General features: G+C 47.6%; 1 protein-coding gene across 3 annotated transcripts in view; it reads left to right on the plus strand.

Annotated features, from left to right (window-relative positions):
* Positions 1–540: 540 nt before the first annotated feature.
* Positions 541–26,687, plus strand: part of DPH6 (diphthamine biosynthesis 6) — an 844,298-nt gene continuing 818,151 nt past the window's right edge. For 2 of the 3 annotated variants that reach the window (XM_029600210.1, XM_029600212.1), the window contains exons 1-2: positions 546–663; positions 20,387–20,481. In XM_029600210.1, the coding sequence (XP_029456070.1) occupies positions 641–663; positions 20,387–20,481 (118 nt within the window). In that variant the 5' untranslated portion in view covers positions 546–640. Of the gene's footprint in view, positions 664–18,147; positions 18,201–20,386; positions 20,482–26,687 lie in introns of all 3 variants that reach the window. The other variant, XM_029600211.1, reaches the window with a different exon arrangement.

Here is a 26,687-nt window from a genome sequence, read left to right on the forward strand (position 1 = left end):
AAAAATAGAGGTGGCAGTGCATGTTAATAAGGAATAGACCCTTTGACACAATGTAATCTACGATGCATGGAGCAAATGCTTTCGGTATAGTCTATGCTAATGACAGCCGCTTGCTATCTTCTGGAAAGGAAATCTCACTTGTGCTTTCATCCTCTGGCTGCCCACATGTTAGTTCCATCTTTCTGCCAATCTCAAGATGGCCACCACAGTGCAACGCCCACTTCCATCGCTATGGATACCAGAGCCGGGTTGGTCCTGCCCACAATTGCTCTTCCAGTACTGCTTCACTGACCTTAAATAGTCGCCTAACCATATTCCAGCACATTATAGTTTTAATTTTGTACGTAGTTGTATTTCATATCAAAGTTATAATCTTATCTTCGAGTAGTCGAACACTTTGTGATTTTGTTTATTAGTCGGTGGGGTGCGTAGCACAGAATAGGGGACTTCCTAGTGTTCAGGCACGCTATTAGTCTCTTGTTTGGAAGCTGCAAGGGTCCTTGGCAGTTAGGACCCAGGGGAAGTGGTACGGAAGCATGTGTGCTGTCTGAGCTCGTGTTTGTATGTTTGCTTCCGTGTTGTGCAGATTCTAAAACTAAAGCAGTCATAGTGAACCGCTGATCCTGCCCTTACCTACACTATGAGGGTGGTGGCACTGATCAGGTAACGCCTGCTTTAGAAGCATAATAAACAACTATGAAGATGTATCTAAAACTTTGCGACTTGTTGGCTTTAAAGCGCTTTGTGATTGTGATTGCAGCCGCTTCTTGTGTGCTTCTCATTGCATCAATCTCCAGTTTCTCTAGGTATCTGGGAACGCTAGTGTAGATTAATAGGATGTTCTTACTCTTAGGTTTATAAGCATGGGGTGTCAGGTATCGTTACACTCCACTGGTGATTTTCACATGGGGAGTTAGAAATACGCTGTAGGCATTCCTGTGTCCAGTTTCAACAGTGGCTTTGTTAACTTGAATATGAAATAAAACTACACGCAGGATAATGAAATTAAGTGATTCATTGATACCTTCCCTACATTTATATTTTAGTGGACTGAAATATTAGGAGGCAAAGAACCCTATTCATACCTTACATCATTAGCCTTGCAGGTTTCCGTGGACTCTCCCTCATGTCTCAGAATACTGGTCTTATATGGTAAAATACAATTTCACTCATTCCTCACATCAGTGTATTATTCATTATTTGTAGTAGTAGTTCTACTTATTCCTCCCATGTCATACACATCTGCTGAGGCAAACTACAGAAGCCGTTCATGTTGCATGGTGTAATATGGGTCAGTTTCTAAAGTGTGGAAGATATAAGCTGCGTTAGCAGGCTGTTCTTTAATGAATCACTCAAATTTATTCTGTTATGTGATGTGTGTTAAGTTATGTTTCATTCTGTCTGAAGCTGGAGCCTGATTAGCTAGCTGATAAGGGTCTGAAGCTGGAGGTTGACTTGAAGGAGGTTTGAGGCTGGCTGGTTGCCTAGGGGGAGTGGTTTCAGAAACTAGACTATGGCTGGCTTGCTGGGGGAGGTCTGGGGCTTAGCTGGAATACTGACTTTTTAGCTGGGAAGGGGTTTAAAGCTGGAGGCTGGCTAAGATTGTCTGAAACTAGAGAGTGACTGGTTGGTGGGAGTTGTCTAATAGTAGAAGCTGTCTGTCTGGGGATGGTGGGTCTCAAACTAGAGGCTAGCTGACTGGCTTGGAGTGGTCTGAAGCTGGAGTCTGGGCTAGCTGGCTGTGGGGGTCTGAAGCTGGAGGTCAGCTGGCTGGCTAGGGGTTTCTGAATCTGGAGCCTGGCTACTTGAGGTCTGAAGCTGGAGGCTGGTTTAGTGGAGGGTTTGATGGGGGTTCTCAAGCTGAGGCTGGCTGGCTGGTTGGGGAGGTCTGAATCTGGATGCTGGCTGGCTGGCTAGCTCAGTGCATCAGAAGCTGGTGTCTTCTTGGCTGGTTGGGGGTTTCTGATACTGGAGGCTGGCTTGGAGAAGGTCTGAAGCTGAAACCTGACTGGCTTTTAGGGCAGGTTTAATGAAGGAGGCTTGTTAACTGGGAGCGGGGGCTAAAGCTAGAGTATGGCTTTGGGCTGAGAGTTTAAACTTAGGGCTGGCTGGCATTGGAAGGTCTGAAGCTGAGGCTTGGCTGGCTGGGGGGAGGTCTGATTCTGGGGCCTTGCTGGCTGGGGAAGGTTTGAAACTGAAGGCTGGTTGGCTGGCTGGGGAGAGTCAGGAAGAGGTCTGAAGATAGAAGCTGGCTGTCTGTGGTAGCTTAAGTTTAAGGTTGACTGGCTGTCTAGTGGTTCTGAAGCTATCTGCTTGATTTGGGGAGGTCTGTGGATGGAATCTGACTAGCTAGGGTGTCTGAAGCTGGATGCTAGCTTGTGGGAGGTCTGAAGCTGAAGGCTGGCTGTCTGGATTGGTGGGGTAGAGTGTGGGATTCTGAAGCTGGAGGCTGGCTGGTTGGCTGGGGAAGGTTTGAAACCGGAGCTTGGCTTGTTGGGGGGCCGGTCTGAATTTGAGGTTGGCTATGAAAAGTTTGAAACTGAGGCTGGTAGTCTGACTGGGGGAGGTCTGAAAGTAGAGGCTGGTTTGGGGGAGGTCTGATGCTGAGGCTTTGCTGGCTGGGGGAGGTTTGAAACTGTTGGCTAGTGGAGTCTGAAACAGGAGCCTGGCTTGTTGGTGGGGGGGGGGCTGGTCTGAATTTGAGGTTGGCTATGAAAAGTTTGAAACTGAGGCTGGTAGTCTGACTGGGGGAGGTCTGAAGGTGGAGGTTTGCTAGGAGAGGTCTAAATTTGGAGGCTTGTTAGGAGGAGGTCTGAAGCTTTAGGCTAATTGACCAGCTGGCTGATACTGGAGGTTAGCTTGGTGTGGGGGGAGTCTTTCTGAAACTGGGCTGGCTTGTTGCTGGGGTAGGTCTGAGGCTGGCTGGCAGAGGAGATCTGATGATGGAAGCTAGCTGGTTGGTGGGGGAGTTCTGAAGCTAGATCCTGACTGGCTGGGAGATTCTGAATTTGGAGGCTGGATTGTGTGTGTGTTGTTTCTGAAGCAGGAGGTTGGCTTGAGGGAGGTCTGATGCTGGAGCCTGTTTGGAGGGTGGGTTCAGAAGTTGAGGCTGGCTGGCTGGGGGAGCGGAAGTTGGCTTGTTTGGAAGGGGGTTCTGAAGTTAGAGACTCGCTTGCTTGCTTGCTGGCTGTCTGGGGAGGTCTGTAGCTGAGGCTGGCTGGCTTGCCTGGTGGTTAGGATCTGAAAGTTGGAGGATGGCTGACTGGTTGGGGGACATCTGAAGCTGGAATCTGGCAGGTTAACTGGAGAGCCATGGGTCTGAAGCCAAAGGCTGGCTGGCTGGGGAAGTCTGAAGCTCGATGCTGGCTGGCTTGCTGAGGGGTTCAGAAACTCATTGGTTGGCTGGGGGAGGGGTGAAGCTGGAGGCTGGCTGGCTTCAGGAATCTGAGGCTAGAAGTTTGCTAGAGGGTGATTTGAAGTTGGAACCTGTTTGCTTACCTGGCTGTTTGTGGTCTGAAGCTAGAGGTTGGTTTGGCGGGTGGGGGAAGGTGTTGCTGGATGCTGGCTGGCTGAGGGAGGTCTGAAGTTGGAGCCTGGCTGGCTAGGGAGGTCTTATGATGCACCCTGGTTGGCTGGTGGGGGGGGTGTCTAAAGATGGAGGCTTGCTTTGGGCTGGGAGTTGAAGCTGGAGGCTGTATGGCTGGTGTTGGAAGGTCTGAAGCTGAGGCTTGGATGGCTGGCTAGGGGGTTCCGAACCTAGAGGCTTTCTTGGGCAAGATCTGAAGCTGGAGCCTAGTGTGGGGGATGGGGGTGTCTGAAGCTGGAGATTGCTTGGCTAGTGAAGGTCCGAAGTTGGAGCCTGGTTGGCTGGCTGGCTGTGGGGGCTCAATCTGGAGGCTATCTGGCTGGCTGGGGAGTTCTGAAGCTGAGGTTGGTAGCCTGGTTAGGGGGAGATCTGAAGGTGGAGGCTTGCTAAGAGAAGGTCTGAAGCTTTAGTCTGGCTGACTGGCTGGGGCATCTGAAACTGGAGGCTGACTTGGTGGTGGTGGTGGGGGGGGGGGGGGGCATGTTTCTGAAGCTGGCTGGCGGGAGAAGTTTGAAGCTGGGTCCTGACTGGCTGACTGAGGGGTCTGAAGCTGGAGGCTGGCTTTCGAGGAGGTCTAAAAATAGAAGCATGATGGCAGAAAAAGACCAAATGGTCTCTTCTGACCATCCATCCAATTTATGTAACTCTTACAATTCTCCTCACTCCCCTAGAGATCCCCTGTGTTTATCCCATGCTTTTTTGAATTCACATACTGTTTTTGTCTCCACCGCCTCCATTCCATGCATCTACTACCCTCTCTGTAAATAAATGTTTCCTAAGATTACTTCTAAGTGTACTACCTTTCACCCTCATCCCATGACCCTTGTTCGAGTCTTTTCCATTGAAATTAGCTCACCTCCTGTTCATGGAATCCTTTGAAATATTTAAATGGCCTTATCATATCTTGCCTTTCCTTTAGGGTATTCATATTTAGTCGTCATGGCTGCCCCTAGGTGGCCAAAGATGTGTAACACAGCCGCTGCTTTGGCCTCTCCTCGCTGGTGTGGTGTGCTTATGTTAAAATCTGTAAATCTATATGCATATACTCAAGAACAAAGACCACTAATCATTTTAATAGCCACCCTCTGGACTGACTCCAACCAGTTTATATCCTTTTGAAGGTGTGGTCCCCAGAATTGTACACAGTATTCCAAATGAAGTGTTTAGGGAGGCTGGCTGGCTGGCTGGGGGAGGTCTGTATCTAGAGCCAGGACTGCTGGCTTGGAGGGTTCTGAAGCTGTAGGCTGACTGGCTGGGGGAGGTCTGAATCTAGAGCCAGGACTGCTGGCTTGGGGGGTTCTGAAGTTGGAGGCTGACTGGTTGGGGGGGGTCTGAAGCTGGAGCCTTGTCGGGTGGGGGAGGGTACTGTCTGAAGCTGGAGGATAGTTGGCTCACCAGGGGATGGGGATTGTATTTTGATTTTGGTTGCGTGGGAGGACTGTCCGAGACTGGAGGCTTGCTTGGGTGTAGTTTTGGCTGACTAGCTTTGAGATGGAGGCTGGCTGGCTGCTGTCAGGAGTTAGAGGATGCTGGTGCTGGACTGGGGAAGCAAAGTACCACATAGGGGAGAGAGGTGTGGGAAGTGTTATGTTGGGGCCCTGATTGTTATATAACAAAACACTCACCATTCTCCACAAGAACAATGACAGTACTTGGCAGCTCCAACATAACAAACCCAATTCCCCACAAGAATGAAAACGGGGTTTGGCTTAAGCATAGGGGGAATTGCAGTGCTTTCTTTCTGGAAAAAAATCTGCTGGTACTCTCATGCAAGATGCATGGTTTTTTTTGTTTGTTTTTTTGAGTGACCAGAGGGAAAATAAAGCAAATGGAGGAAAAGGTGCCCATCCTCAGTACTGGCAAGTGCCCCTGAAGGCAAAGCCCTGACGAAATGTATTTGCATTTCTAGTTTTCCAGTTTTGTACTGCATACAGAGTCTGACTCCTTGGGATTTCCATTTCAGTTTTTGTATGCACATTTGTAATTTGTGGTCAGCTATTCTGTGTTTGGTGAAGGTTTTTCTGTGTTCTGCAAGTGTGACTGAGCTGAAGTATTCTGCTAGCAGTAGGGAGCTATAGCATTCTTGTTCATTGTGTTTTCCCAACAGGAGGTGAATTGGTGTTGTAGGACCTGGTGTAATATTTGCAGTGCTGCTTTTTATAGGAAGGGTTGCTGTTGTTGAGAATCCTGTGAGAGTACCAGAGCTGTAGTGTGTCTATGGCCATAAGCGCTGCTACTGAAGGGTTCCATGTGCCTGTGAGAAAGCGCTGCTACTGAAGGGTTCCATGTGCCTGTGAGAGAGCAGTGTGGTTGGTGAGGCCTCGGTAAGAGAAAATGCAGCAGAGCCTCACCGAAGTTGACAGCGTAGTTGGTGGGACTTTAGTAAGTAGCAAAGCAGTGCGGTCCTGCTGGCCTCACTTCTGATTCTGGCGGGGCCACACTGCTTATCTGCTTGCTAAGGCCCCGCCGATCACACTGTCGATTTTTGGCGGGGCCGCGCTGCTTCTTTTGAGGAGGTGGAGCGTGCCCTGCCCTGTTCTGCCCTGCCGGAAGGCCAGAGTTAGGTTGGCCCCCGTGGCTGGAAGTCATTCCTTTGGTCATGGGGGCTGAAGAAGAAGGCTCCTGCTGCCTTCTGCTTCAAGGGGGAGTGAGTGATAGAGCGAGCATATGTTTTTATATTTATGGAGGAGAGAGAGCATGTGGAAGAGTGAGAGAGAAAGCGTATGTGGAAGAGTGAGAGAGAAAGCGTATGTGTGTGTGTATAAGATGGAGCATATGTGTGCACAACAATCCCACTTCCTCTGAGCCTGCTAATCCATGACAATTTCAGGGCACTTGGAAATCAAAAGTTGCCAGGTATGGATAACAGGGGATTTTTTAAAATCCTTATTTCCTAGCGTGTAGCCAGATGGACTCAGGACCAACGGGTTATGTGCTCCCCTGCTAGAAGATGGAGACGGAGTCAGGTTTCAAAGCTTATGCCACCCTAGATATACCCCTGCAGTGACCTCAGCCATTCGGTATCTCTCCATCTCCTAGCAGATGTGGATTGTGTTTCCTATCGGGAACACAGTACTCTTTAGATGAGGAAAAAATTGACCTTCAAATTTCTACTTTTAAATTGGAGAAGAGAGAGCCTTGCTCTCCTGTGATAATACCTAAGGGTCCCTCCCCCAGTTGAGAATTCCTGAGGCTATTTCCGAGATCCCTCAGAGGTTTGCCTTGGTCCGATAGCCGGTTTCCAGTGTGGGCTTTGCTGCTGAAGCAGCTGAAAGGCAACAGGAAGCCGAGCACGGTGGTGATGGCCCAAGCCCTGTCCCCGCAGCAGGAGACCATCTCTGTACTCAGCTGGTAAGCACTGAGCCCAGGTAAATAGAGAAGAACTCCTCTTATCCAAAGAAGGGCTTCGGTAAGTCTTTCCTTTGGTTTCCTTGCTCAGCGCGCCTTACCGACATCATTCTGGACGCCGATAGGGCAAAGGAAGGGGGTTTCCAAGCAGGTTGAGCGGCCCCCTGATGGGCTAGGCCCCGCTTCAGACTCAGTGGGTACTCCACATGGCAGACCACGGCAGCCGCATCTTGTGCACGGTTTTGTTGCGACGCCATTTTCCCTCCATTGTCCGTCAGTACGTGCGATGCGGGGCCGGCTCTTGTGTGCCTAACGTGCACTCCTGTGCGCATAACTGCGCGCACAACCGGCTGCTCTGATTTATGCGGGCTGAAGAGGCATTATCCGACTGAACGCACAAGCTACAGACTATTATGGCTCTGGCAACAAAGAAGCTCAAATGACACTCCTTTGTGCTGTCTGACATATTAGAGCTGCTCAGCCTGACCTGGAATCCTTCCTGTGACAGCTCTGTGAGGAAGTCCAGGGAGGGCTGGACTTTCAGAACTTTTCAAGTCCAGGCCCTTCCAGTCTAGCAGCACCCCGGCCCTGAGCAATTCCAGGGCGCTCCCCCCCGCCGCCCCAGGAGAGGGCAGTTCAGCAGCACTTACCCCAGTTCCTCCTGGGCTAAATATGGACCCAATGGCCTTCTATTGGTTGGAATTCTTTCAGGGCCTACAAGCCTTTGTTCAGGCGCAGTCGGCTACTGCCCCTGCCCGGCCAGAACCCCAGCTGGGAAGGCCTTGCCCTCCCAGCATACCTTGGGTCATGCCTCGCCTCGCCAAGGGTATCCCTGACAGGGATCCGGACACCAAGAAAGATGAAGGAGATGCGGCTTCATTGGAGGATGGACCTATACCAGTGTAGTAGTGATGATGCCTGTTGTCAATACAGTGAAGCAGCATCTTTCTGCCTGATTTGTGATGGAGAAAGTTTGTTGGCAGAGTAGACTGAGAGGGAAAATGGCAGCCTTTTGCCTCAGGATAAAGGTAAGGCAGAGGCATATGTGAGAAAGAGAGATGCCAGAACAGAGTTATTTGCTGGCAGCCCAAGGGGGTCTAGATGTATGGTGTCGGGCATTGCTCAAAAGCAGGACATGACCGAAAGAGCCCAGAGGCTCAAGAAAAGCCATCAGCAGGTCTAAGAAAAGACCCATGAGGTAAAGAGTGGAAGGCATAGTGTAAGAAGATATCACAGAAATTTTCCTCAGAATTTATAAGGTTAATGTATAAAGTATATTGTGATATGAAAGGACTTTCAGAAGGGGACACCCCAGAGATTATGGATAATATGGGGGAGATTCCTCTAGTTGAGGCCCCAGGGAAGCAGGGTCCTCTTTCAAAGAGACCTCAATCATCCGTGGAGAGGGACCCCTCACCCACAGAATCACTGCATTCCTCAGGGCATTGAATGGGCAGGTGGATGAGGAGGATCAGGATGAGTCAGTGGAAGCAGAGGAAAGGGAACTTGCTTCTGGAGTTGAGAGACAACCCTTTCTTCAATCCATCCTGCAGAAATTCCAGGATCATGGGGATTTTGACTGTCCGCGGCAGAATCTCGCGATCTTCACACCAGGCTTCGAATATTCTCCATATTTGTATGTAAGTTAGAGATGTGGAAAACTTGCGTGCTCGGAGCAAGGTGTCAATCACTGCCCCAGAGTATCTGCTCTTTTTCAGGCGAGTCCTCTCAATGGCCAGACCATAAGAGAGAATAGAGCTGGGTCTTCATGGGAGATCGGTCCTTGCTGAAGCAGGTCCCTGTGTGGAGGTAGGCACAGAGGGTTCCCCGTAAGAAGTCTTCATATGTCTGCATACCATGGCCTTCTTGGCTAGTCCGGGGCCACTAGAAGTACCAGCCCCCTGTGGTGTTCTGTCTTGCGGATGATCCTGCCCAGTAGTGGCCAAGGAGGAAAGGCATTCAGCAGGATGTCCTGTAGCCAGGTCTGGACGAGGGCGTCGATTCCCTGGGATTGTGGTTCTCGTCTGCAGCTGAAGAAATTGGGAACAAGGGTGTTGGACCCGGTTGCCAGAAGATCCATGGCTGGGGTTCCCCAGTGGTTTACTATCAGCTGGAAGGCTCTATTCGACAGTGTCCATTCCCCTGGGTCCAGACTCTCTATGCTGAGGTAGTCCGCAGTGAAGTTGTCTTTTCCCGCAATGTGGGCGGCCGAGATCCCTTGCAGGTTTGTTTCCGCCCACGTCATCAGGGGTTCTATTTCCAGGGACACCTGTTGGCTTCTGGTTCCTCCCTAGCGGTTGATGTAGGCAACTATTGTGGCATTGTCTGACATGACTCTGACAGATTCGCCCCGGTATCTGTGACTGAATCTTAGGCAGGCTAGTCTGACTGCTCGGGCTTCCAGTTGGTTTATGTTCCATCCCAACTCTTCCTTGTCCCATTGCCCCTGGGCCGTTAGTTCCTGGCAGTGGGCTCCCCACCCTCGCAGGCTCGCATCCGTGGTGAGCAAGACCCAGGTTGGTGGGGATAGGCTTACTCCCTTGTTCAGATGGTCTTCTTGTAGCCACCATTGGAGCTGGGTCTGAACCTCTGCCGGTAGCTGGAGGCGACCGGAGTAGTTCTGGGACATTGGGTTCCATTGTGACAGTAGTGAATGTTGTAGGGATCGCATGTGGGCCCTTGCCCATGGGACGACTTCTAGGGTTGATGTCATGAGTCCGAGGACTTGGAGGTAGTTCCATGCCGTGGGACGAGCGCAGTTCAGCAGTTTCCGCAGCTGGTCCATCAATTTCCTTCTCCTTGTAGGAGGAAGAATGACCTTGTCCTGTTTGGTGTTGAACTGGATTCCCAGGTACTCTAGAGATTAGGAGGGCTGCAGGCAGCTTTTGGTTGTGTTGATGCCCCACCTGAGGCTCTGCAGTAGATCTTTGACTTTGGTGGTTGCTTGATATCTTTCCTCTGGAGATTTTTCTCTGATCAGCCAATCGTCCAGGTATGGGTGTACGAGGATTCATTTTTTTCTCGGTGCCGCCGCCACTACCACCATGATTTTGGTGAACGTCCAGGGAGCCATAGCTAGCCCGAATGGCAGCGCCTGGAACTGGAAGTGATGTTACATTATCGCAAAGCATAGAAAGCGCTGATGGTCGTGATGGACCGGGATGTGGAGATAGGCTTCTGATAGATCCAGAGAAGTCCAGGAATTCTCCTGGTTGTACTGCCGTTATGACCGAGCGTAGGGTTTCCATGCAGAAGCGACGTACCCTCAGGTAGCAATTGACGGTCTTGAGGTCCAGAATGGGCTGGAACGTTCCCTTCTTCTTGGGGATGATAAAATAGATGGAATAGTGACCAGTATTTTGTTGGTGTGTGGGCATCGTGGTTATCGCCTTCAGGCTGAGTAGTTTTGTCAGTGTGGTTTTCACTGCTGTCCTCTTGGAGTAGCACTGTGATCTCACGAATTTGTCTGGAGGGATGCTGTGGAAGTCCAGGTAGTATCCCTCTTGAATGATGGTTAGGACCCAATTCTCTGACATTATCTCGAACCATCTTTGTTAGAAGAGGGAAAGTCTGCCCCCTATGGCTTCTTCCTGTGGATGGGTCGGTTGATTCTCATTGTGGGGTGCGGCTGGGGCCTGTGCCTGAGCCGGCTCCCCTCTTGTTGTGTCTGTTCCGAAAGGACTGACCCCTGCCTGCAGGGCGAGGTGCTTGGTGTGTGTTTTTGTACGGTCTAAAATGCTGGGCACCTCTGCCTTTGGATCTTTGGGGAGAGGGGTGTTGGTTTCTTTTGTTCCTGTCCTCCGGTAGCCGAGGTACTGGGGATTTGCCCCATTTGTCGGCTAATTTCTCCAGTTCACTTCCGAACAGGAGGGCTCCTTTATAGCGCATTCTCGTGAGTTTTGTCTGGGAGGTTGCGTCGGCTGACCAACTTCGGAGCCAGAGTTGTCTTCTGGCTGCTACAATGGATGAGACGCCCCTGGCTGAGGTGGCATCTATGAGGAAGGATATTGCCGGTTTTAATGTTTCGACGGATGTGGTTGCCTCCCTGGAGAGTAACAAGCAGGCACGTGTCACCAAGGCACAGCAAGCAGCGATCTGCAGGGTTATAGCTGCGACATCAAATGACTGTTTCAGGATGGATTCCTGGTGTCTGCCCTGGGTATCCTTGAGCGCAGCTCCTTCGTCGACTGGGATGGTAGTGCGATTTGATATAGCGCAGACCATTTCATCCACCTTGGGGAACCCTCGGAGTTCTTTGGCTGAGGGTTCCAGGGAGTATAGGGCTTCTAGGGCCCATCCTCCCTTGACGCCGGCCTCCAGGGCCTTCCATTCCAGGTCAATCAGCTCTTGTACGGCTTATAACATTGGGAAGTAGCATGAGGCCTGTCGGAGGTTGACCAAAACGGGATTCGACTTTGTTTCCCCTGCGGCACTTGTGCCTGGGATGGCCAGCGTCTAAAGGCTCAGGGACATGAGATCTGGTAGCTCCTCTTTGGAGAAGAAATGCATCATGGTTCGGTATTGCTCCATTCCTGGAGGGATTTCCCCTTCCTCCAGGGAGTCTGGCTCTTCCTCCAAGGTATCTGGTCCCCAAGGGGAAGCTTTTGCCCGAAGGGATGTCTCGGGGAGGCTGATATGGGCCTGGAAGGTTTTGGTCTTCTGGTGGGGACTGTGGATGTGTCACAGGTGGCACCAGATGCGCCTGGACAAAGGTTTGTAGCCCTTTGAAAAATTCCACCCAGGAAAAGATTCCTGGGTCCATGCTGAATCCATCGGCGCTCCCCGAGGAGCCCGTCTGAGGAGGGACCAAGCCGGAGATAGAGAGGTCCGGGGTACTGTCATCGCTAGATCCTGATTCCTCTACTGGCTGGGGAGGGCATTGCTTCGGTTCCCCCAGAGCCTCTTCGCACTGTAGGCACAGGGCAGAGACCACTGCGGGATGTGCAGCTCTCAGGTTGCAGGCTGGGCAGAGGGCTTGTCCTTGGCTGGTGGTGCCATGATTTGTGTGCGTTGAGTTGTACAAAACTTGTCTGTGCATGTAGATGCTTGTGCTGGGAGGCTTAGTTGTGCGCTCCGGGTACGCCGATGCGGTTAGAGAGATGTGCGCGCAGGTCTAATTTGTGTGCCTTTGAGCGTGCCGCTGTGCGCCCGGTGCTGTTGTGTGAGTCGCTGTACGCACGGCCCAGATGCGCGCGCTGCTGTGCGCACGAATAGTTTGTGTGCCCGGCTTGTCACTGTGTGCACAGCTCAGTTGTGCGGGGAGTTGGCGCTGACGACCACGCAGGCAAGATGGTGGCCCCCTGGAGGGTCTCCACATGGAGGGACCCTCGCACAGGATCGGGGTCTAGCCCGGACGGGGCTGCTCAACCTGATAGTACAGATGCTGAAGGGCGGTCTGTGCGGCTATCCGAGCCTCGGAGACCAGAGACTTTAAGAAAGTTTTCTACCTTCCCTTGTCTTGGCGCTTCTCGGTCTTGTGCCGGGCGGTCTCCGGCTGTGGGGGGAGAGGGAAATACCTTCACCGCTGCACTCGGGATTGCACCCGCTGCCTCTCAGCCACTCCCGTTCCTGGGGGCTAAGTCCACACCGGGAACCGGCTACCGGACCGAGGTTTACCTCTGAGGGATCTCGGAAATCACCTCAGGAGGGGGAGGGACCCTTAGGTATCACCGCAGGAGAGCGGGGTTCGTCTTGTAGAGGTAAGATTTTTCTTTCTTCTTTGGTTTGGATTTTCTAACGCTGTGCAAGCGTGTGTAGAGTCCCAAACTGCTTAGGAGACTGAGAAATACTGGAGAGCAGTGCTTGCTGCACGGGTATATGTAGGATGACGTCAGATTGAAATCTGATTCTGACTCCAACTGCTATCAGGAGCACACCCATTAGTCCTGAGTCCATCTGCTACACGCTAGGAAAATATATTTTTTTATAATAAATGACAGCAAGTAACGGCCAATTGACCCATCCTGACTGCCCATTTAAGATTCTTCCTCTGGTTTTCTATTACTCTGGTTAGATGAGTAAACAGATTCCCATACACAAATCAACATTAGCTCCTCCATCTATGTCTTTCACTAAACTTCTCAACCCCCCTCCCACCCTTTTTCTCCATATCTGTCCAAAATCTGACACAGTGCTAGCCTCCACTAACCTCCACTGGTAAGCCATTTTAGGCCTTGTCATCTTCCACTTTGATTTTTACAAAACCAATACTTACTGAAATCCAAAACCTTGGTCCACCCTTTCCTGTCTCACAGAGACGCTCACTATCCCCCATCGTTTGCACGTCACGTCTCACAGCTGTTTCCAAAGACGGAAACAGCTTTGGAAACAGCTGTGAGTTGTGACGTGCAAACGTTGGGGGATAGTGAGCGTCTCTGTGAGTGTCTTTGTGAAAGTGGAATGGGATAAAGGAGGTATTGTTTTTCCCTGTGTGGATATAAAGAGGAATGGAATAAATGTGGGATTTCTAAGAACCTTTTCCTGATGTGGATAGATTGGATGAGCTGAAGGTCGAGAATGGAGAGTGGATACACATGGATGAATTGATGAAGAAGATCATTTTTGAAGATTTGGTGTCAATTGTGAATTGTGGTGTGCTCCCCTGAAGAAGCCTATTGGATGGCGAAACATGTTGGGAGTGTAAACCTTTGATGGAACAACGTCATAAAGAGGGAGTGTTACGATCAGATTGAATAATGTTATAAACATTTTTCACTACAAAGAAAGAGGAAAAAAAACAATTCTTTTAAGGTGTTCGCATGTGTATGAATGTTTTGTTTTAATGATTTATGGGGTTCTTTGGAAGTTGATTTCACTCTGTGTATTAGATGAAGAGAAAATACTGTAATTGTTGAAATGTTTTGTTAGAAATTTTGTATGCAATAAAAATTATAATTATAATGAATTCATATGTCATTAATTTTGGGTATATTGTGTGAATTTTTGTGATATATTGTTATATTTGCCAGCATTTGTATGTATGTATGTATTTATTTATTTATTTAACAGTTTTATATACCGAAATTCTTGTAAAAGGTTACAAATCAGTTCGGTTTACATTGAACAGTAACAGTGCTTATAAAAGGCAACCGTAGTAGGTTCCCCCTCAGCCACTTGTTTTTTGCTCAGGGAAGGGGTTGTTTTCACTCTCCTGCCTCTGAGTGGCTGTTTTCTTCCTCTGCAATTCCCTATATCTCGCTGGATCTAAGATCCTGTCGGGGAGGAGCACTCACTCCACCACTTTGTGCTACCACGCAGCTGAGATGCCTCGAGGCATGCGGGAATCTGTTCCAAACTCTGGCTTCCTGCAGTATTGGCATTGGATTCCCTCTCATGGGAATCTTCTCCCCAGCAGCAGATAAAGATTTCTCTCACATGAGGAAAGTGCCTTTTCTGATATCTGCTGGGCAAATCACCCATAATTGCTCCTGCCAACCAGTGTCGCGTTTGGGAGATACTCTAACCACTGAGGGAATGATTCTATTCCCTCTGCATCCCAAATGGAATGTATACATTCAGATGTGTGACTCATACTGTCCGGGTACCTGAGTTATGCAGAAGTTCTCCGGCACAATTTGCCCTACCCCATGATGCCTGCAGCCATGGTAGAGTGTCTTGCAAAAAGATGCCCTTCATCCAAATTTCCTTCACTTAGGGTTTGCCATCTCCTCTTTTAGGTGTAATCCTGACAGTGTGATCATTTGTTGGCTGACAAGGTGGTCCTTGTCCATGCAGATGTGTGGGGGTTTTTTCCACCCCATATACCCACAAGGTTATTCTGTTGGAGAATGAGTTATCTTTAGCAGTAGACCTTGAAGCCTATGTCAAGTGGGCCAGCAGTCTGTCCAGCTGGTCAGAGTGAACCTGATCTGTCAGTGTTTCTTAGTCTGAAAAGAAGTCCTGATTTCCACAGGGCCTGGCTTTTAAAGAATTCCTTTTTCTTCTCTCAGGAGAGACTTCCAGACTTCTTCCTACTGAGTGTTATTTGACTCTTTCAGCCTACATTGCCACTTGTCTACTGAGAGCATGTTGAACCTTGGGCTGAGTCAGTCTCGGTTGAAGCCCTCTGATTGGAAGTTCAGCAGGGAGTTGGTATGGTTGGGGTATTGCCTGACGTTGATCTCTACAGCTTAGAGGTTGTTTCTTTGTCCCTCCTGACCCGGGGTCTGCCTCCTTGTATTTCTTTACTTCTAACTCTCATTTGGAATATCAGAGACGTAGCTATGATGAGAAAAGGAGTGGTCTTCACATATGGCTTCCAAGGAAAGGTACAAGATCCTTCCCTACCTTTGGCCAAAATCCTACTTGACATGCTTTTGGCTTTTTGCTTGTCGATTGGTTTGCCAATATGCCTGGGCTTATCTTGCTGGATAGGAGGATATGCCCATTATAGGAGTGCGTAGATTGTGTGCGCTTCGGTGAAAGCTCACTGCTGTGCTCAGGGTTGATCTTGGCGTGGTACTCCCATTGCCATTCCATCTGACCTATGAGGTCACCAGTACTTGGATTTTATGCCCGTTTATTTCTCACTGCCAAACATCGGGCACAGGTATGTTTAAGAAATTCTTCCTGCTCTTCAGATACCAGTGATCCACAGTTTTTCATTCTGTAGGGCTCTCTAGTGCCACATTGCCTATTTGGCTATTTTTCTGATGTGGTTAGTGCACTTTGTGTAGCTGGGTTTAAAAATGGTTTAGATAAGCTCTTGGAGGAGAAGTCCATTAACTGCTTTTAATCAAGTTGACTTAGAGAATAGCCACTGCTATTACTGGCATCAGTAGCATGGGATCTACTTAGAGATTGGGTACTTGCCAGGTTCTTGTAGCCTAGTTTGGCCACTGTTAGAAACAGATTGCTGGGCTTGATGGACCCTTGGTCTGACCCAGTTTGGCAATTTCTTCTGTTCTTATGAAGAACATTTTGAGGTCTTTGTCAAGAGCTCTTTTTCTCTTGGTTAGTGATTTGTTCCCTTTCTTGTGCCCAGGAGGACCTAGGCCTAGTAGGGCATGTCAGAGCTACCTGTGTGGAAGCTCTGACTGTGCTAGTTTTTGTGTGGGATGTAATATTGCATCCCTGCCTTCGGTGGAGACCCATTGCCATACAACAGGATTTTGTCTGTCCTATGGGTCTCTCTTGAGGTGTAAAACCTAACTCCTTCCCCTCCTGGAGACCATTTTGGACCTGGCTATCTAAAAACAAAAATAAATAAAATTTAAAAAACCCCATCATGCTTTAATGGAGGAAAAAATGTGATAGAGTTTTCTTCTGCTAACCACTCAAGTAGTATCTTTTGCACTTTGGGGTTCCCCCCCTTTATCTTGTTTTTGGGCAGCCTGTAACTTGGGATACTGCCCATGTGTTGAGGGCTTGTCATCCTGCTTATCCTTGGGAAAAAATGAGGTTACTTACCTATGACAGCTATTCTCAGATGGACAACAAGATGTCAGTCTTCATGATGCTCTCCCACTTCCCCATTATATAGAGGGACAACATCAGGTCAAGAAAACTTGCCTTCTGCCTCCATCTGCTGGTTCGATGTACAAACCCACTTGTCTGGACTGTTCTGTCAGGACTCAAGGAAAGGAAAATTAGCAGGCAAGATCTAATTTCACCATTTCATACATGTAGCAAACTTGCACCAAATGTTCACCTTTCATGGTGCAATATGGTTTAGCTTCCAGTCTCTGGAAGATATAAGCTGGGTTTGAAGGCTGTTCTGTTTTAATGAACCTCTCCATTTATTCTATAATGTGATATATTGTTTTGTTATGTATCTCTGTGTTGCATCTTCTCTTGCTCACTCTCTCGCTTGCTCTCTCTCTCTCTCGCAGAACCCACAGTGTCCATAGGTTCTGACAACTCATGATGGCACACAATAACAATTTGGGGTCCCCCAGGACTGGCCGTATCATCTGTGCTCTTTAAGATCTATTTGGCCCCTCTTTGCAAATTGTTGGTTTAGCTCTATGAGGGATACCACATTTACTCAAATAATTTTTTTATTCCCATTGAATCTTCTTGGTCGTCCACTTTTGGTTTACCTTCCATCTATATCTCTGCCATTAAATAATAGTTAGGTCATAATGGTCTAGCTTTGAATATAGAAAAAACTGATGTCATGGCGCTGCAGAGAGACACTAGGACCAAATCCACTAACGTTGAAATACCATCTTGTTTCAGTTTTGAGAATATGAGCAATCAGTCAGATGCTCAAATCAAAAGCCTTGGGATTATCATAGAGTGTTTTCTATGTCTGCTCAGACTGCTGCAGTAATCAAATCAGGCTATTATAAGTTTTGCCTTTTAAGGTACCTGAAGAAGGTTTTCATGAAGGATGATTTTTGATCTATTGTGCAAGCCATGATTCTTCCCAGCTTAGAGTATTGCAGTGCTCTATACATTGATTTACCTGCTTATGCATTGCATGCTCTTCAGCTATTTCAAAATTCTACCACTTGGTTGATTACCAGACTACACTAGTGACCAATAGAGATGAGAGGTCCAATAAGGTAGCCTATCTGATCTTTATAATGACATATACAGAGAATTCACCTTGTATGAACTCCATGCTCCATGTTCTTAATCCCTCAAGAGCGTTGAGATCATCACAAAGGGGAATTATTAGTGATATGCTCAACATCAGTGCACGATTGGTGGAGACTCAGGAGAGATCATTTTCAGTGGCTGCTCCTGAATTATAAAATACCTTGCCAGTTGCTTTGCTACTAATAACTTGTGTAAATTCTTTTAAAAAGCAGCTGAAAGCCTTTTTATTTCAACTAGTCTTTTCCTGAATGTATTTGAGTTAGTCTTAGTTTTAGAGACATTACTATATCATCTTTAAGAGCTGTGATACTTTTTTGTTGTTGTAATTTGTCTGTTTTAATTTTATGAATGTCATTTTGCAAGCTGCCCAGAGTTTTAGTTACTGAGCAACATATACATATTTTAGTTAAATAAATAAATGCATTGTATTGTGCTATAAAGTGAAGCTACTATCTGAAAGTAAACCAACAATGATCACTGCCTCTCATAGCCATTTCTGTTCAGAACATGTAAGCAAGTCATCTGGAGATGCATATCAGCCCCCAGATTTTACATTATATATATTTTTAAAAAGTTATTTCTGTTTGAAGTGTTGAATAACACAATACATAGAGCTATATATCCCCAGGGAAGGGTTTCAACATGTTGCTTTTGTGTTGTCTTTGCAGCCTCAACAAGGACAAAAGCATTGAGATTGACATCCCGAATCCTCCTAAGAAAAGTGAGGATTCTGCTAAGGATAGAGTGATGAATATGTTTGGGGGAGTCCTGGGTTATGAGTTTGACAGAAGTAAACTGATTCCCTTTACTGTGTGATTTCTGGGTCTTTTTCTTTGTGGTCTCTATATCACTTTTGTACCATTCTAAGCACCGACTGGCCCCTGGAATCATAGCTGGATCTTTTTTTACAGCAGTGTGTTATTTCTTGGCTATTGGGCCAGCTCATATTGTAAGCAAGTTTAGGGGTGCAAGGATATGTCTGCTACAGACACTTTCAGTTGCCCTTCCACCTTACTTCATGATCCTAAGTGCAGGAAAAAGACAATGTGTTCTCCTCAGAAATAGACTTTTATTTATTAGATCTGGCAGGATATAGCATTTAGAAAACAACAATTCCTGTCTCTAATATCCTGGCCAATAAGCACCAGTTTTCCCTAAAGAAAGTTCTGTATCATGGGTGGTAATAGACATGCCATAAACCTTAGCCTGCTTAATATATTAATACTTATGGCTAACTTACTTATCCCTGTTCCAGACTTCAGGCAATCTCCCCTGTTTACCTTTGAAGCAGGCTCTGGCTGGAGAATATGGGCAGGCAAGGAGACTTGACTCTGGGACGGGTTCTGGTAGAGCTCCCGGCTGTCTGAGCTTGCTTCTGGGTCCCTTCCTGTACTGGCAGAGCTACAGGGCTGCTCTTGGCTCCCCATTGCCTCAGACTGCTCACCACTGTTTCTCGTCAGGGCGTTTCTTGGCCACACCTTGTCTTTTCCCTCCTTGATAGCTGGGGGTGCAGGTTGCTTCTGTTTGCTCTCAGGGTCTCTCTCAGAGTTAGCTCTCCCCCTCTTTGCTACCAGTGTCACTTTCCTCTCCTTATTTGGCCCCCTCTCTTATATGTTCCAGCTGATAAATATGCATAAGTTCATCACATAGTGGGTGGGGAGGGTCTTTGCTGCATTGCAGGGTTTTTTCCCTCTCCCCATTTTTTTTTGGGGGGGGGGGGCTGCCATGTTGCAGGTCTTTTTCCCCCTCCCCATTTCTTCGGTGGAAGAACTGCCACGTCTGTATGTCAAGCTGTGAGCCAGAGTGTTTTTCTCTGTCTGATTGCCCCCCCCCCTTCCAAGGGTGGGGGTCTTTCTGACCTCTGGACTTGCCTTGGCTGGTCCCTGACTCCTGACTTATGAGCTTAAGTTGCATTGTCCCTCTGCTTTGCTTTTTATTTACATAGGAGCATACAAAAAGGCAGATGTTGTATCCTTCAGTGTAAAGTTCTCATTAGGCAAGGTTTCTTCTTTTTCCATTGAGCTGTGACAGTGCTTTTGGGGTCTGTCAGTATTTGGCCTGTACATTTCTTAGCTATTATGATTCATTCATATTTGGTGATTCAATGGTAAATCATGAGCTATCTCTCTACAGTGTGATGGACCAGTGTTCATTGTAAGGCCAGAAAGTCAGTGGCAGTTCCCTTTGACCCTAAATATGGCTCCCTGACTCTGTTCCCCAATGCATACTCTCGTGCTGCCTGTAGAACAGCTACTCTTTTCTTCCAGCACTGCATAGCTTCTAGTGAGCTTGAGCCATGAGAAGTCCAAACTCCTAGGCTGGTCTTACATGAGAGCTGCTCAGTGCCAGAAGTAAACAGAATAGTTGTTCCGGACGAAGTTCCAGCAGCAAACCTGTGAAGAATGTGAAGGGGATTAACAAACTGAAGGAAGAGCAGGCTTGAAAGACATAGTGGTGCAGACAAGATGGTGGAGGCTGACTGAAGAGGTGGGTTGGGATTGGCTGGGATGGGGAAGACTGTTAGGGGAAGAGAGAGTGTTGGGAGAGAAGGGCTTGGGGAAGGGGAGAAATTGTGGGGTGAACATAGGCTGAGAGGGGGAGAGAGAGCATTGGGTGAGCGGACTTCATTTTAGTTAAACAACTTGCTCTGTGCACCATATACAACTTACTCCACCCAGATCAGCTATGTCATTGGAGCGGGACCTCTTCATCTTGCCCAGGCACCTGCTGCTTTTTCCCGCAATGGTGTTGGCTCTCACATTGAATGTTTTTTTGCCAATGTGTGACCCCCACTGGAAAAATAGTGAAGATCGCTGTGATAGGCATTAAAACACAGAAGTGCATGATTTTATGGGAGAAACAAAAAATGTATCCTAGTTTGTTTGATTATTATTTTTTTCTTTCTAGTGGCGGCAAGGACAGCTGTTACAATATGATGCAATGTGTTGCAGCTGGACACCGAATTGTGGCTCTTGCCAATCTGAGACCTGCTGAAGCCAAAGGTAGCTTTATTTATTTACTTATCAAAATATTTATTTATTTATTGGAAATTATTTTTATTCTGCAGTGCAGGGGGAAGCAACAGTATATTACACTGAAATATACTTGGGGTGGGGGAAGTGACATCACCATCCTTGATGGGAGCATGAAGAGGCAGCTTTCCCTGGCATCCAGTAAAATCATAATATTGTAGTGATCATATGAGGTTGCTTTTGTGGCGATTTCTGTTGGCAAGATGGTATAAGCGGCAATATTAATGTCAACCAGGAAAAAATAGGCAGATTTCAGCCAATTTTCATATGGGGCCTACAGTGCTTTGGCAGATGAGATGAACAAAATGGATGACGCTGACAGTTCAACAGCACCTCGAAGAGGTATGATGCATGATGTCCCAGGCAGATAACATCAGATGGGCTGTCTCAGCCAATTTCTGTATATGGAAAGCTAATCAAACTGGTAGTGCAGTAATAATAGGAGATTTCAGTATTGATTGGGTAAGTGAATGGAATAAAAGACAGTTTTATGGGGCAAATGGTTCAGCAACGAAGAGAGAGAGCAATTTTAAATCTAATTCTCAGTGGAGTGCAGGATTTGATGAGAGAAATAACACTGGTGTAGCAGCTTGGCAATAGTGATCATAATATGATCAAATTTGAATTAATGACTGGAAGGAGGACAGTATGTAAATCCACAGCTCTAGCGCTAAACTTTCAAAGGGGAAACTTTGACAAATTGAGAAAAATAGTTAGAAAAAACTGAAAGGTGCAGATACAAAGGTAACAAGTGTGCAAAAGGCATGGACATTGTTTAAAAAAACAAAACAAAAAAACATCCTAGAAGCACAGACTAGATGTATTCCACGTATTAAAGGTGGAAGGAAGGCAAAATGATTACTGGCATGGTTAAAGGTGAGGTGAAAGAGGCTATTTTAGCCAAAAGATCTTCATTCAAAAATTGGAGGAAGGATCCATCAGAAGAAAACAGGATAAAACATAAGCATTTTCAAGTTAAGTGTAAAACATTGATAAGACAGGCTAAGAGAGAATTTGAAATGAAGTTGGCCTTAGAGGCAAAAACTCGTAATAAAAACTTTAAAAAATATATCTGAAGCAGGAAACTTAGGGAGTTGATTAGACTGTTAGATGACCGTAAATCGGTTATTTTCTCTCTCAGATAATAGAATGACCAGGGGGCACTCCATGAAGTTAGCAAGTAGCTCATTTAAAATGAATCAAAGAAAATTCTTTTTCACTCAGTGCATAGTTAAGCTCTGGAATTCATTGCCAGAGGATGTGGTTACAGCAGTTAGTGTAACTGGGTTTAAAAAAGGTTTGGATAAGTTCCTAGAGGATAAATCAATAAACTGCTGTGACGGTAATTAATACGCAATTGTAACTTGTGATCTGTCTAATGTTTGGGTATTTGCCAGTTACTTGTGACTTGGATTGGCCACTGTTGGAAACAGGATACTAGGCTTGATGGACCCTTGGTCTGACCCAGTATGGCATTTCTTATGTTCTTATAAGCCAAGGCAGATGCTATGTTTGGAGCAGGCATTCTCGGAGCAGCCCTGTTTTTCTTCTCACCCATAAGAACATAAGAAAATGCCATACTGGGTCAGACCAAGGGTCCATCAAGCCCAGCATCCTGTTTCCTACAGTGGCCAATCCAGGCCATAAGAACCTGGCAAGTACCCAAAAACTAAGTCTATTCCATGTTACCATTGCTAATGGCAGTGGCTATTCTCTAAGTGAACTTAATAGCAGGTAATGGACTTCTCCTCCAAGAACTTATCCAATCCTTTTTTAAACACCGCTATACTAACTGCACTAACCACATCCTCTGGCAACAAATTCCAGAGTTTAATTGTGCGTTGAGTAAAAAAGAACTTTCTCCGATTAGTTTTAAATGTGCCCCATGCTAACTTCATGGAGTGCCCCCTAGTCTTTCTACTATCCGAAAGAGTAAATAACCGATTCACATCTACCCGTTCTAGACCTCTCATAATTTTAAACATCTCTATCATATCCCCCCTCAGCCGTCTCTTCTCTAAGCTGAAAAGTCCTAACCTCTTTAGCCTTTCCTCATAGGGGAGCTGTTCCATTCCCCTTATCATTTTGGTAGCCCTTCTCTGTACCTTCTCCATCGCAATTATATCTTTTTTGAGATGCGGCGACCAGAATTGTACACAGTATTCAAGGTGCGGTCTCACCATGGAGCCAAAAAGAGGCATTATGACATTTTCCGTTTTATTCACCATTCCCTTTCTAATAATTCCCAACATTCTGTTTGCTTTTTTGACTGCCGCAGCACACTGAACCGACGAGTTCAATGTGTTATCCACTATGACGCCTAGATCTCTTTGGTTGTAGTATCTAATATGGAACTCAACATTGTGTAATTATAGCATGGGTTATTTTTTCCTATGTGCATCACCTTGCACTTATCCACATTAAATTTCATCTGCCATTTGGATGTCCAATTTTCCAGTCTCACAAGGTCTTCCTGCAATTTATCACAATCTGCTTGTGATTTAACTACTCTGAACAATTTTGTGTCATCTGCAAATCTGATTATCTCACTCGTCGTATTTCTTTCCAGATCATTTATAAATATATTGAAAAGTAAGGGTCCCAATACAGATCCCTGAGGCACTCCACTGTCCACTCCCTTCCACTGAGAAAATTGTCTATTTAATCCTACTCTCTGTTTCCTGTCTTTTAGCCAGTTTGCAATCCACGAAAGGACATCGCCACCTATCCCATGACTTTTTACTTTTCCTAGAAGCCTCTCATGAGGAACTTTGTCAAATGCCTTCTGAAAATCCAAGTATACTACATCTACCGGTTCACCTTTATCCACGTGTTTATTAACTCCTTCAAAAAAGTGAAGCATATTTGTGAGGCAAGACTTGCCCTGGGTAAAGCCATGCTGACTAGTTTGGATTGAGTACTTCCCACTGGTCTGGACTGGTCTAGCAGGATGATAAGGAAGGAGGAATTATATACTTCTGTTATGACTAGTGATGATGTAATGGTATAAGTTGTGTTCTCTGTTTCCATCTGCTAGAAGGAGGAGTAAACCCACTTGTCTGGACTAGTCCAGTAGGATTTAAGGAAAGGAAATTAACAAGTAAGATTATGTTTCTCCTGCTCTCTCAAGGAGCCTCTAGATCTTTGTTTTTTCTGCAGCTTCTGGGTTCCATAGTGGGGATGTTGAATCTGATTTCATGGGCTAGGGATCTAGAGATCTCTACAATTATGGGTCTGCGAGTTTGGGCTTTTTTCTTCTGGTGTCTGTGAGGTAGAGCCTGTCTTGGTGGATGGCTCTCCTGAAATTATCAAATGGCATGACTCTGAAACCATCCAAGAAACAGATCAACTATTGGGGATCTGACAGGTACTTGTGATCCGTATTGGCTACTGTCGGAAACAGAATGCTGGGCTCGATGGACAATGGTCTGAGAACAGTATGGCACTTCTTATGTTCTTATGAGAGCATATCCGCATGCCAGAACAAAAAATGTCCCTCCAAGCAAGATCACTCAAGTAAATGCCAATAAGTATAAGCCAATGAGGTGGCGCTTGTATGGGCTTTCAAAGAATAGGGATCATTGCTGAAAGGTAACCTTTCTTGCACAACCGTGACTTTTCAAGACAGATTTTCTAGCGTGTAGCAGATGGACTCAGGACCAATGAGTGTAGTGTACTCCTGATAGCAGTTGGAGACGGATCAGATTTCAATCTGACGTCAGCCCTAGTACATATACCCCTGCAGGAAGTGCAGCTCTTCAGTATTTTCCGTCTCCATAGCAGTTAGGGACTCTATGCACGCTAGCACAGCGTTAGAGTAATCTTACCAAAGAAAACCAAATTAAGAAGAAAATCTTACCTCTACAGACAAGCCTCGCTCTCCTGCGGTGACACCCATTGGGTCCCTCCCCCAGTTGAGATTTCCCGAGGTGATTTCCGCGATCCCTCGGAGGTAAGCCTCGGTCCGGTGGCCGACCCTCGGCGGGGACCTAGGCCCGACATCGGGTGAGGCTGAGAGGCAGCGGGTGCAACCTCGAGCGCCGCGGTGAAGGTATTTTCCCTTCCCCCCCCCCCCCGGAGTCGGAGACCGCCTGGAACGAAACTGGGACGCGCCGAGACAAGGTAAGGTAGAAATCTATTTAAAAGTCTCCGGTCTCTGAAGCTTGAGGAGAGACGCACAGGTCGCCAGTTGGGACCAGTGCCACTGGGTTGATCGGCCCTAGCAGGGCTAGACCCCGGTCAGATCTGAGGGCCCTCCCACATGGAGACCCTCCGAGGTGGTCGCCATATTGTCCGCGTGGTCGCCGTCACCATTTTGGCTCTATTTGCCACCATGTCCGCCGTTTCGATCCATGCGTACAGAGGCGAGCCCTGCGCCAAATACCTTGTGCGCACAACGTCGCATGCACAAGTACTGGGCACTAGCCACGCGCTTAGCCACGTGCTTACTGTGTTGGGCATGTAATTTCGACCTGTGCGCACATCTCCCTGCATGCGCGTACCAAACCTACGCGCGCAACTTCGCACACCGGAGCGCACAACTGTATTGTACACGCACAAGCCATGGCACCACCAGAAAATAAACTGAAAGCTCAGGGCCTTTGCCCAGCATGCAACATTAGAGCTGCACAGCATGAGGAGGCCACGGCCCTGTGTATACAGTGCGAAGAGGCCCTAGGGGACCCAACCCATGGCCCTCCCCAGCCGGTACTGGACCCCAGCCTGTCTAGCAGTACGCTGGACCTAGCATTACACAGCGGGACCCCCCCCCCTCAAACGGGGCTCCCCAGGGACATGGCGCCCCCTAGCCTAGACCCAGCATCTATCTCCTGGGTGGAATTCTTCAAAGGTCTGCATACCTTCGTCCACATGCAACCGGGGCCTCCTATAATATAGTCTCTAGAGACTAACTGGACCAGTCCTATATTCCTCCCTATCAGTTGCAACTTTTGTACCCGTTGTACTAGCTTTTCTCAATCTCTTGTTTTTTCCGTTATCTGCTCCCCCTGCATACAAAATTTTCTCTACTGATTTAGCCCATATTGCTCTTTGTACAGCCCTTGAGCGAAGTTAATGTACCCATTGTACCAGTTTGTGCCAAGTCCCGTTACCTCTTTATTGGTATCTCCTACGAGCGAAGTTTTCTACTGTTCTTGTCTTCCATTGTTATCTATTTGTTCTATGTACAGCCCATGAGCAAAGTTCTATGTATAACCCATGAGCAAAGTTACCGTTCACTGTAAACCGAGGTGATCTGTATCCCACACAGGAACCCCGGTATATAAAACCAAATAAATAAAATATAATGCAGCCTCAGGCTCCACCAGAGGACCTCAACATGCCGGGACCCTCTATGCCCAGGGAAGCGATCCCACTGCCCAGAAGCCCCACCTTCGGGGACACGGACATCTCAGATGAGGAGTCAGAACCCCTGGAGGAAGGGGAACTCCCGGGGACAGAACCCCATTGAACCATGAGACGCTTCTTCACCAAGGATGAGCTTCCAGACCTGGTCACACACAGCTTAAAAGAGCTTGCTATCCTGGGCACAAGTGCCTCGGGGGAACCTAAGACGAACCCACTTTTGGAGGGACTCCGTCAGACCTCCCGCCATTTCCCACTATTACAAGCCATCCAACAACTAATTGACCTGGCGTGGGATGCCCCAGAATCCACGTTCAAAGGGGGCCGGGCTCTGGCAGCCATGTACCCTCTGGACCCAGCCGCCAAATATCTCCTGGCATGTCCGAAAGTGGATGCCATGGTCTGCGCCATCTCGAAGCGCACTACTGTCCCAGTGGAGGGAGGAGCAGTACTCAAGGATGCTCAAGACAGACGTCTGGAATCTATCCTCAAACAGTCCTTTGACGTCTCCGCTATGTCTTTACAGATCGCGGCCTGCTGTGCCGTGGTGACACGCGCCTGCTTAGCACAGACAAGGAACAGCACTCCTGGGGAAGCCCTGGAACCAGCTGTATCATTCCTTGTGGACGCCGCTTTGGATCTGGTACGCACAGCAGCTAGAGGAGTCTCATCCGCCGCGGCAGCCAGAAGACAAATCTGGCTCCGAAACTGGTCAGCTGACGCATCCTCCAAAACGAGTCTCACAAGGATGCCATTCAAGGGAACACTCCTGTTCGGAAGCGAAATAGAGAAACTAGCCAACAAATGGGCTG

This window comes from Rhinatrema bivittatum, chromosome 4 (genome assembly GCF_901001135.1).
Source record: "Rhinatrema bivittatum chromosome 4, aRhiBiv1.1, whole genome shotgun sequence".
NCBI classification, from domain to species: domain Eukaryota; kingdom Metazoa; phylum Chordata; class Amphibia; order Gymnophiona; family Rhinatrematidae; genus Rhinatrema; species Rhinatrema bivittatum.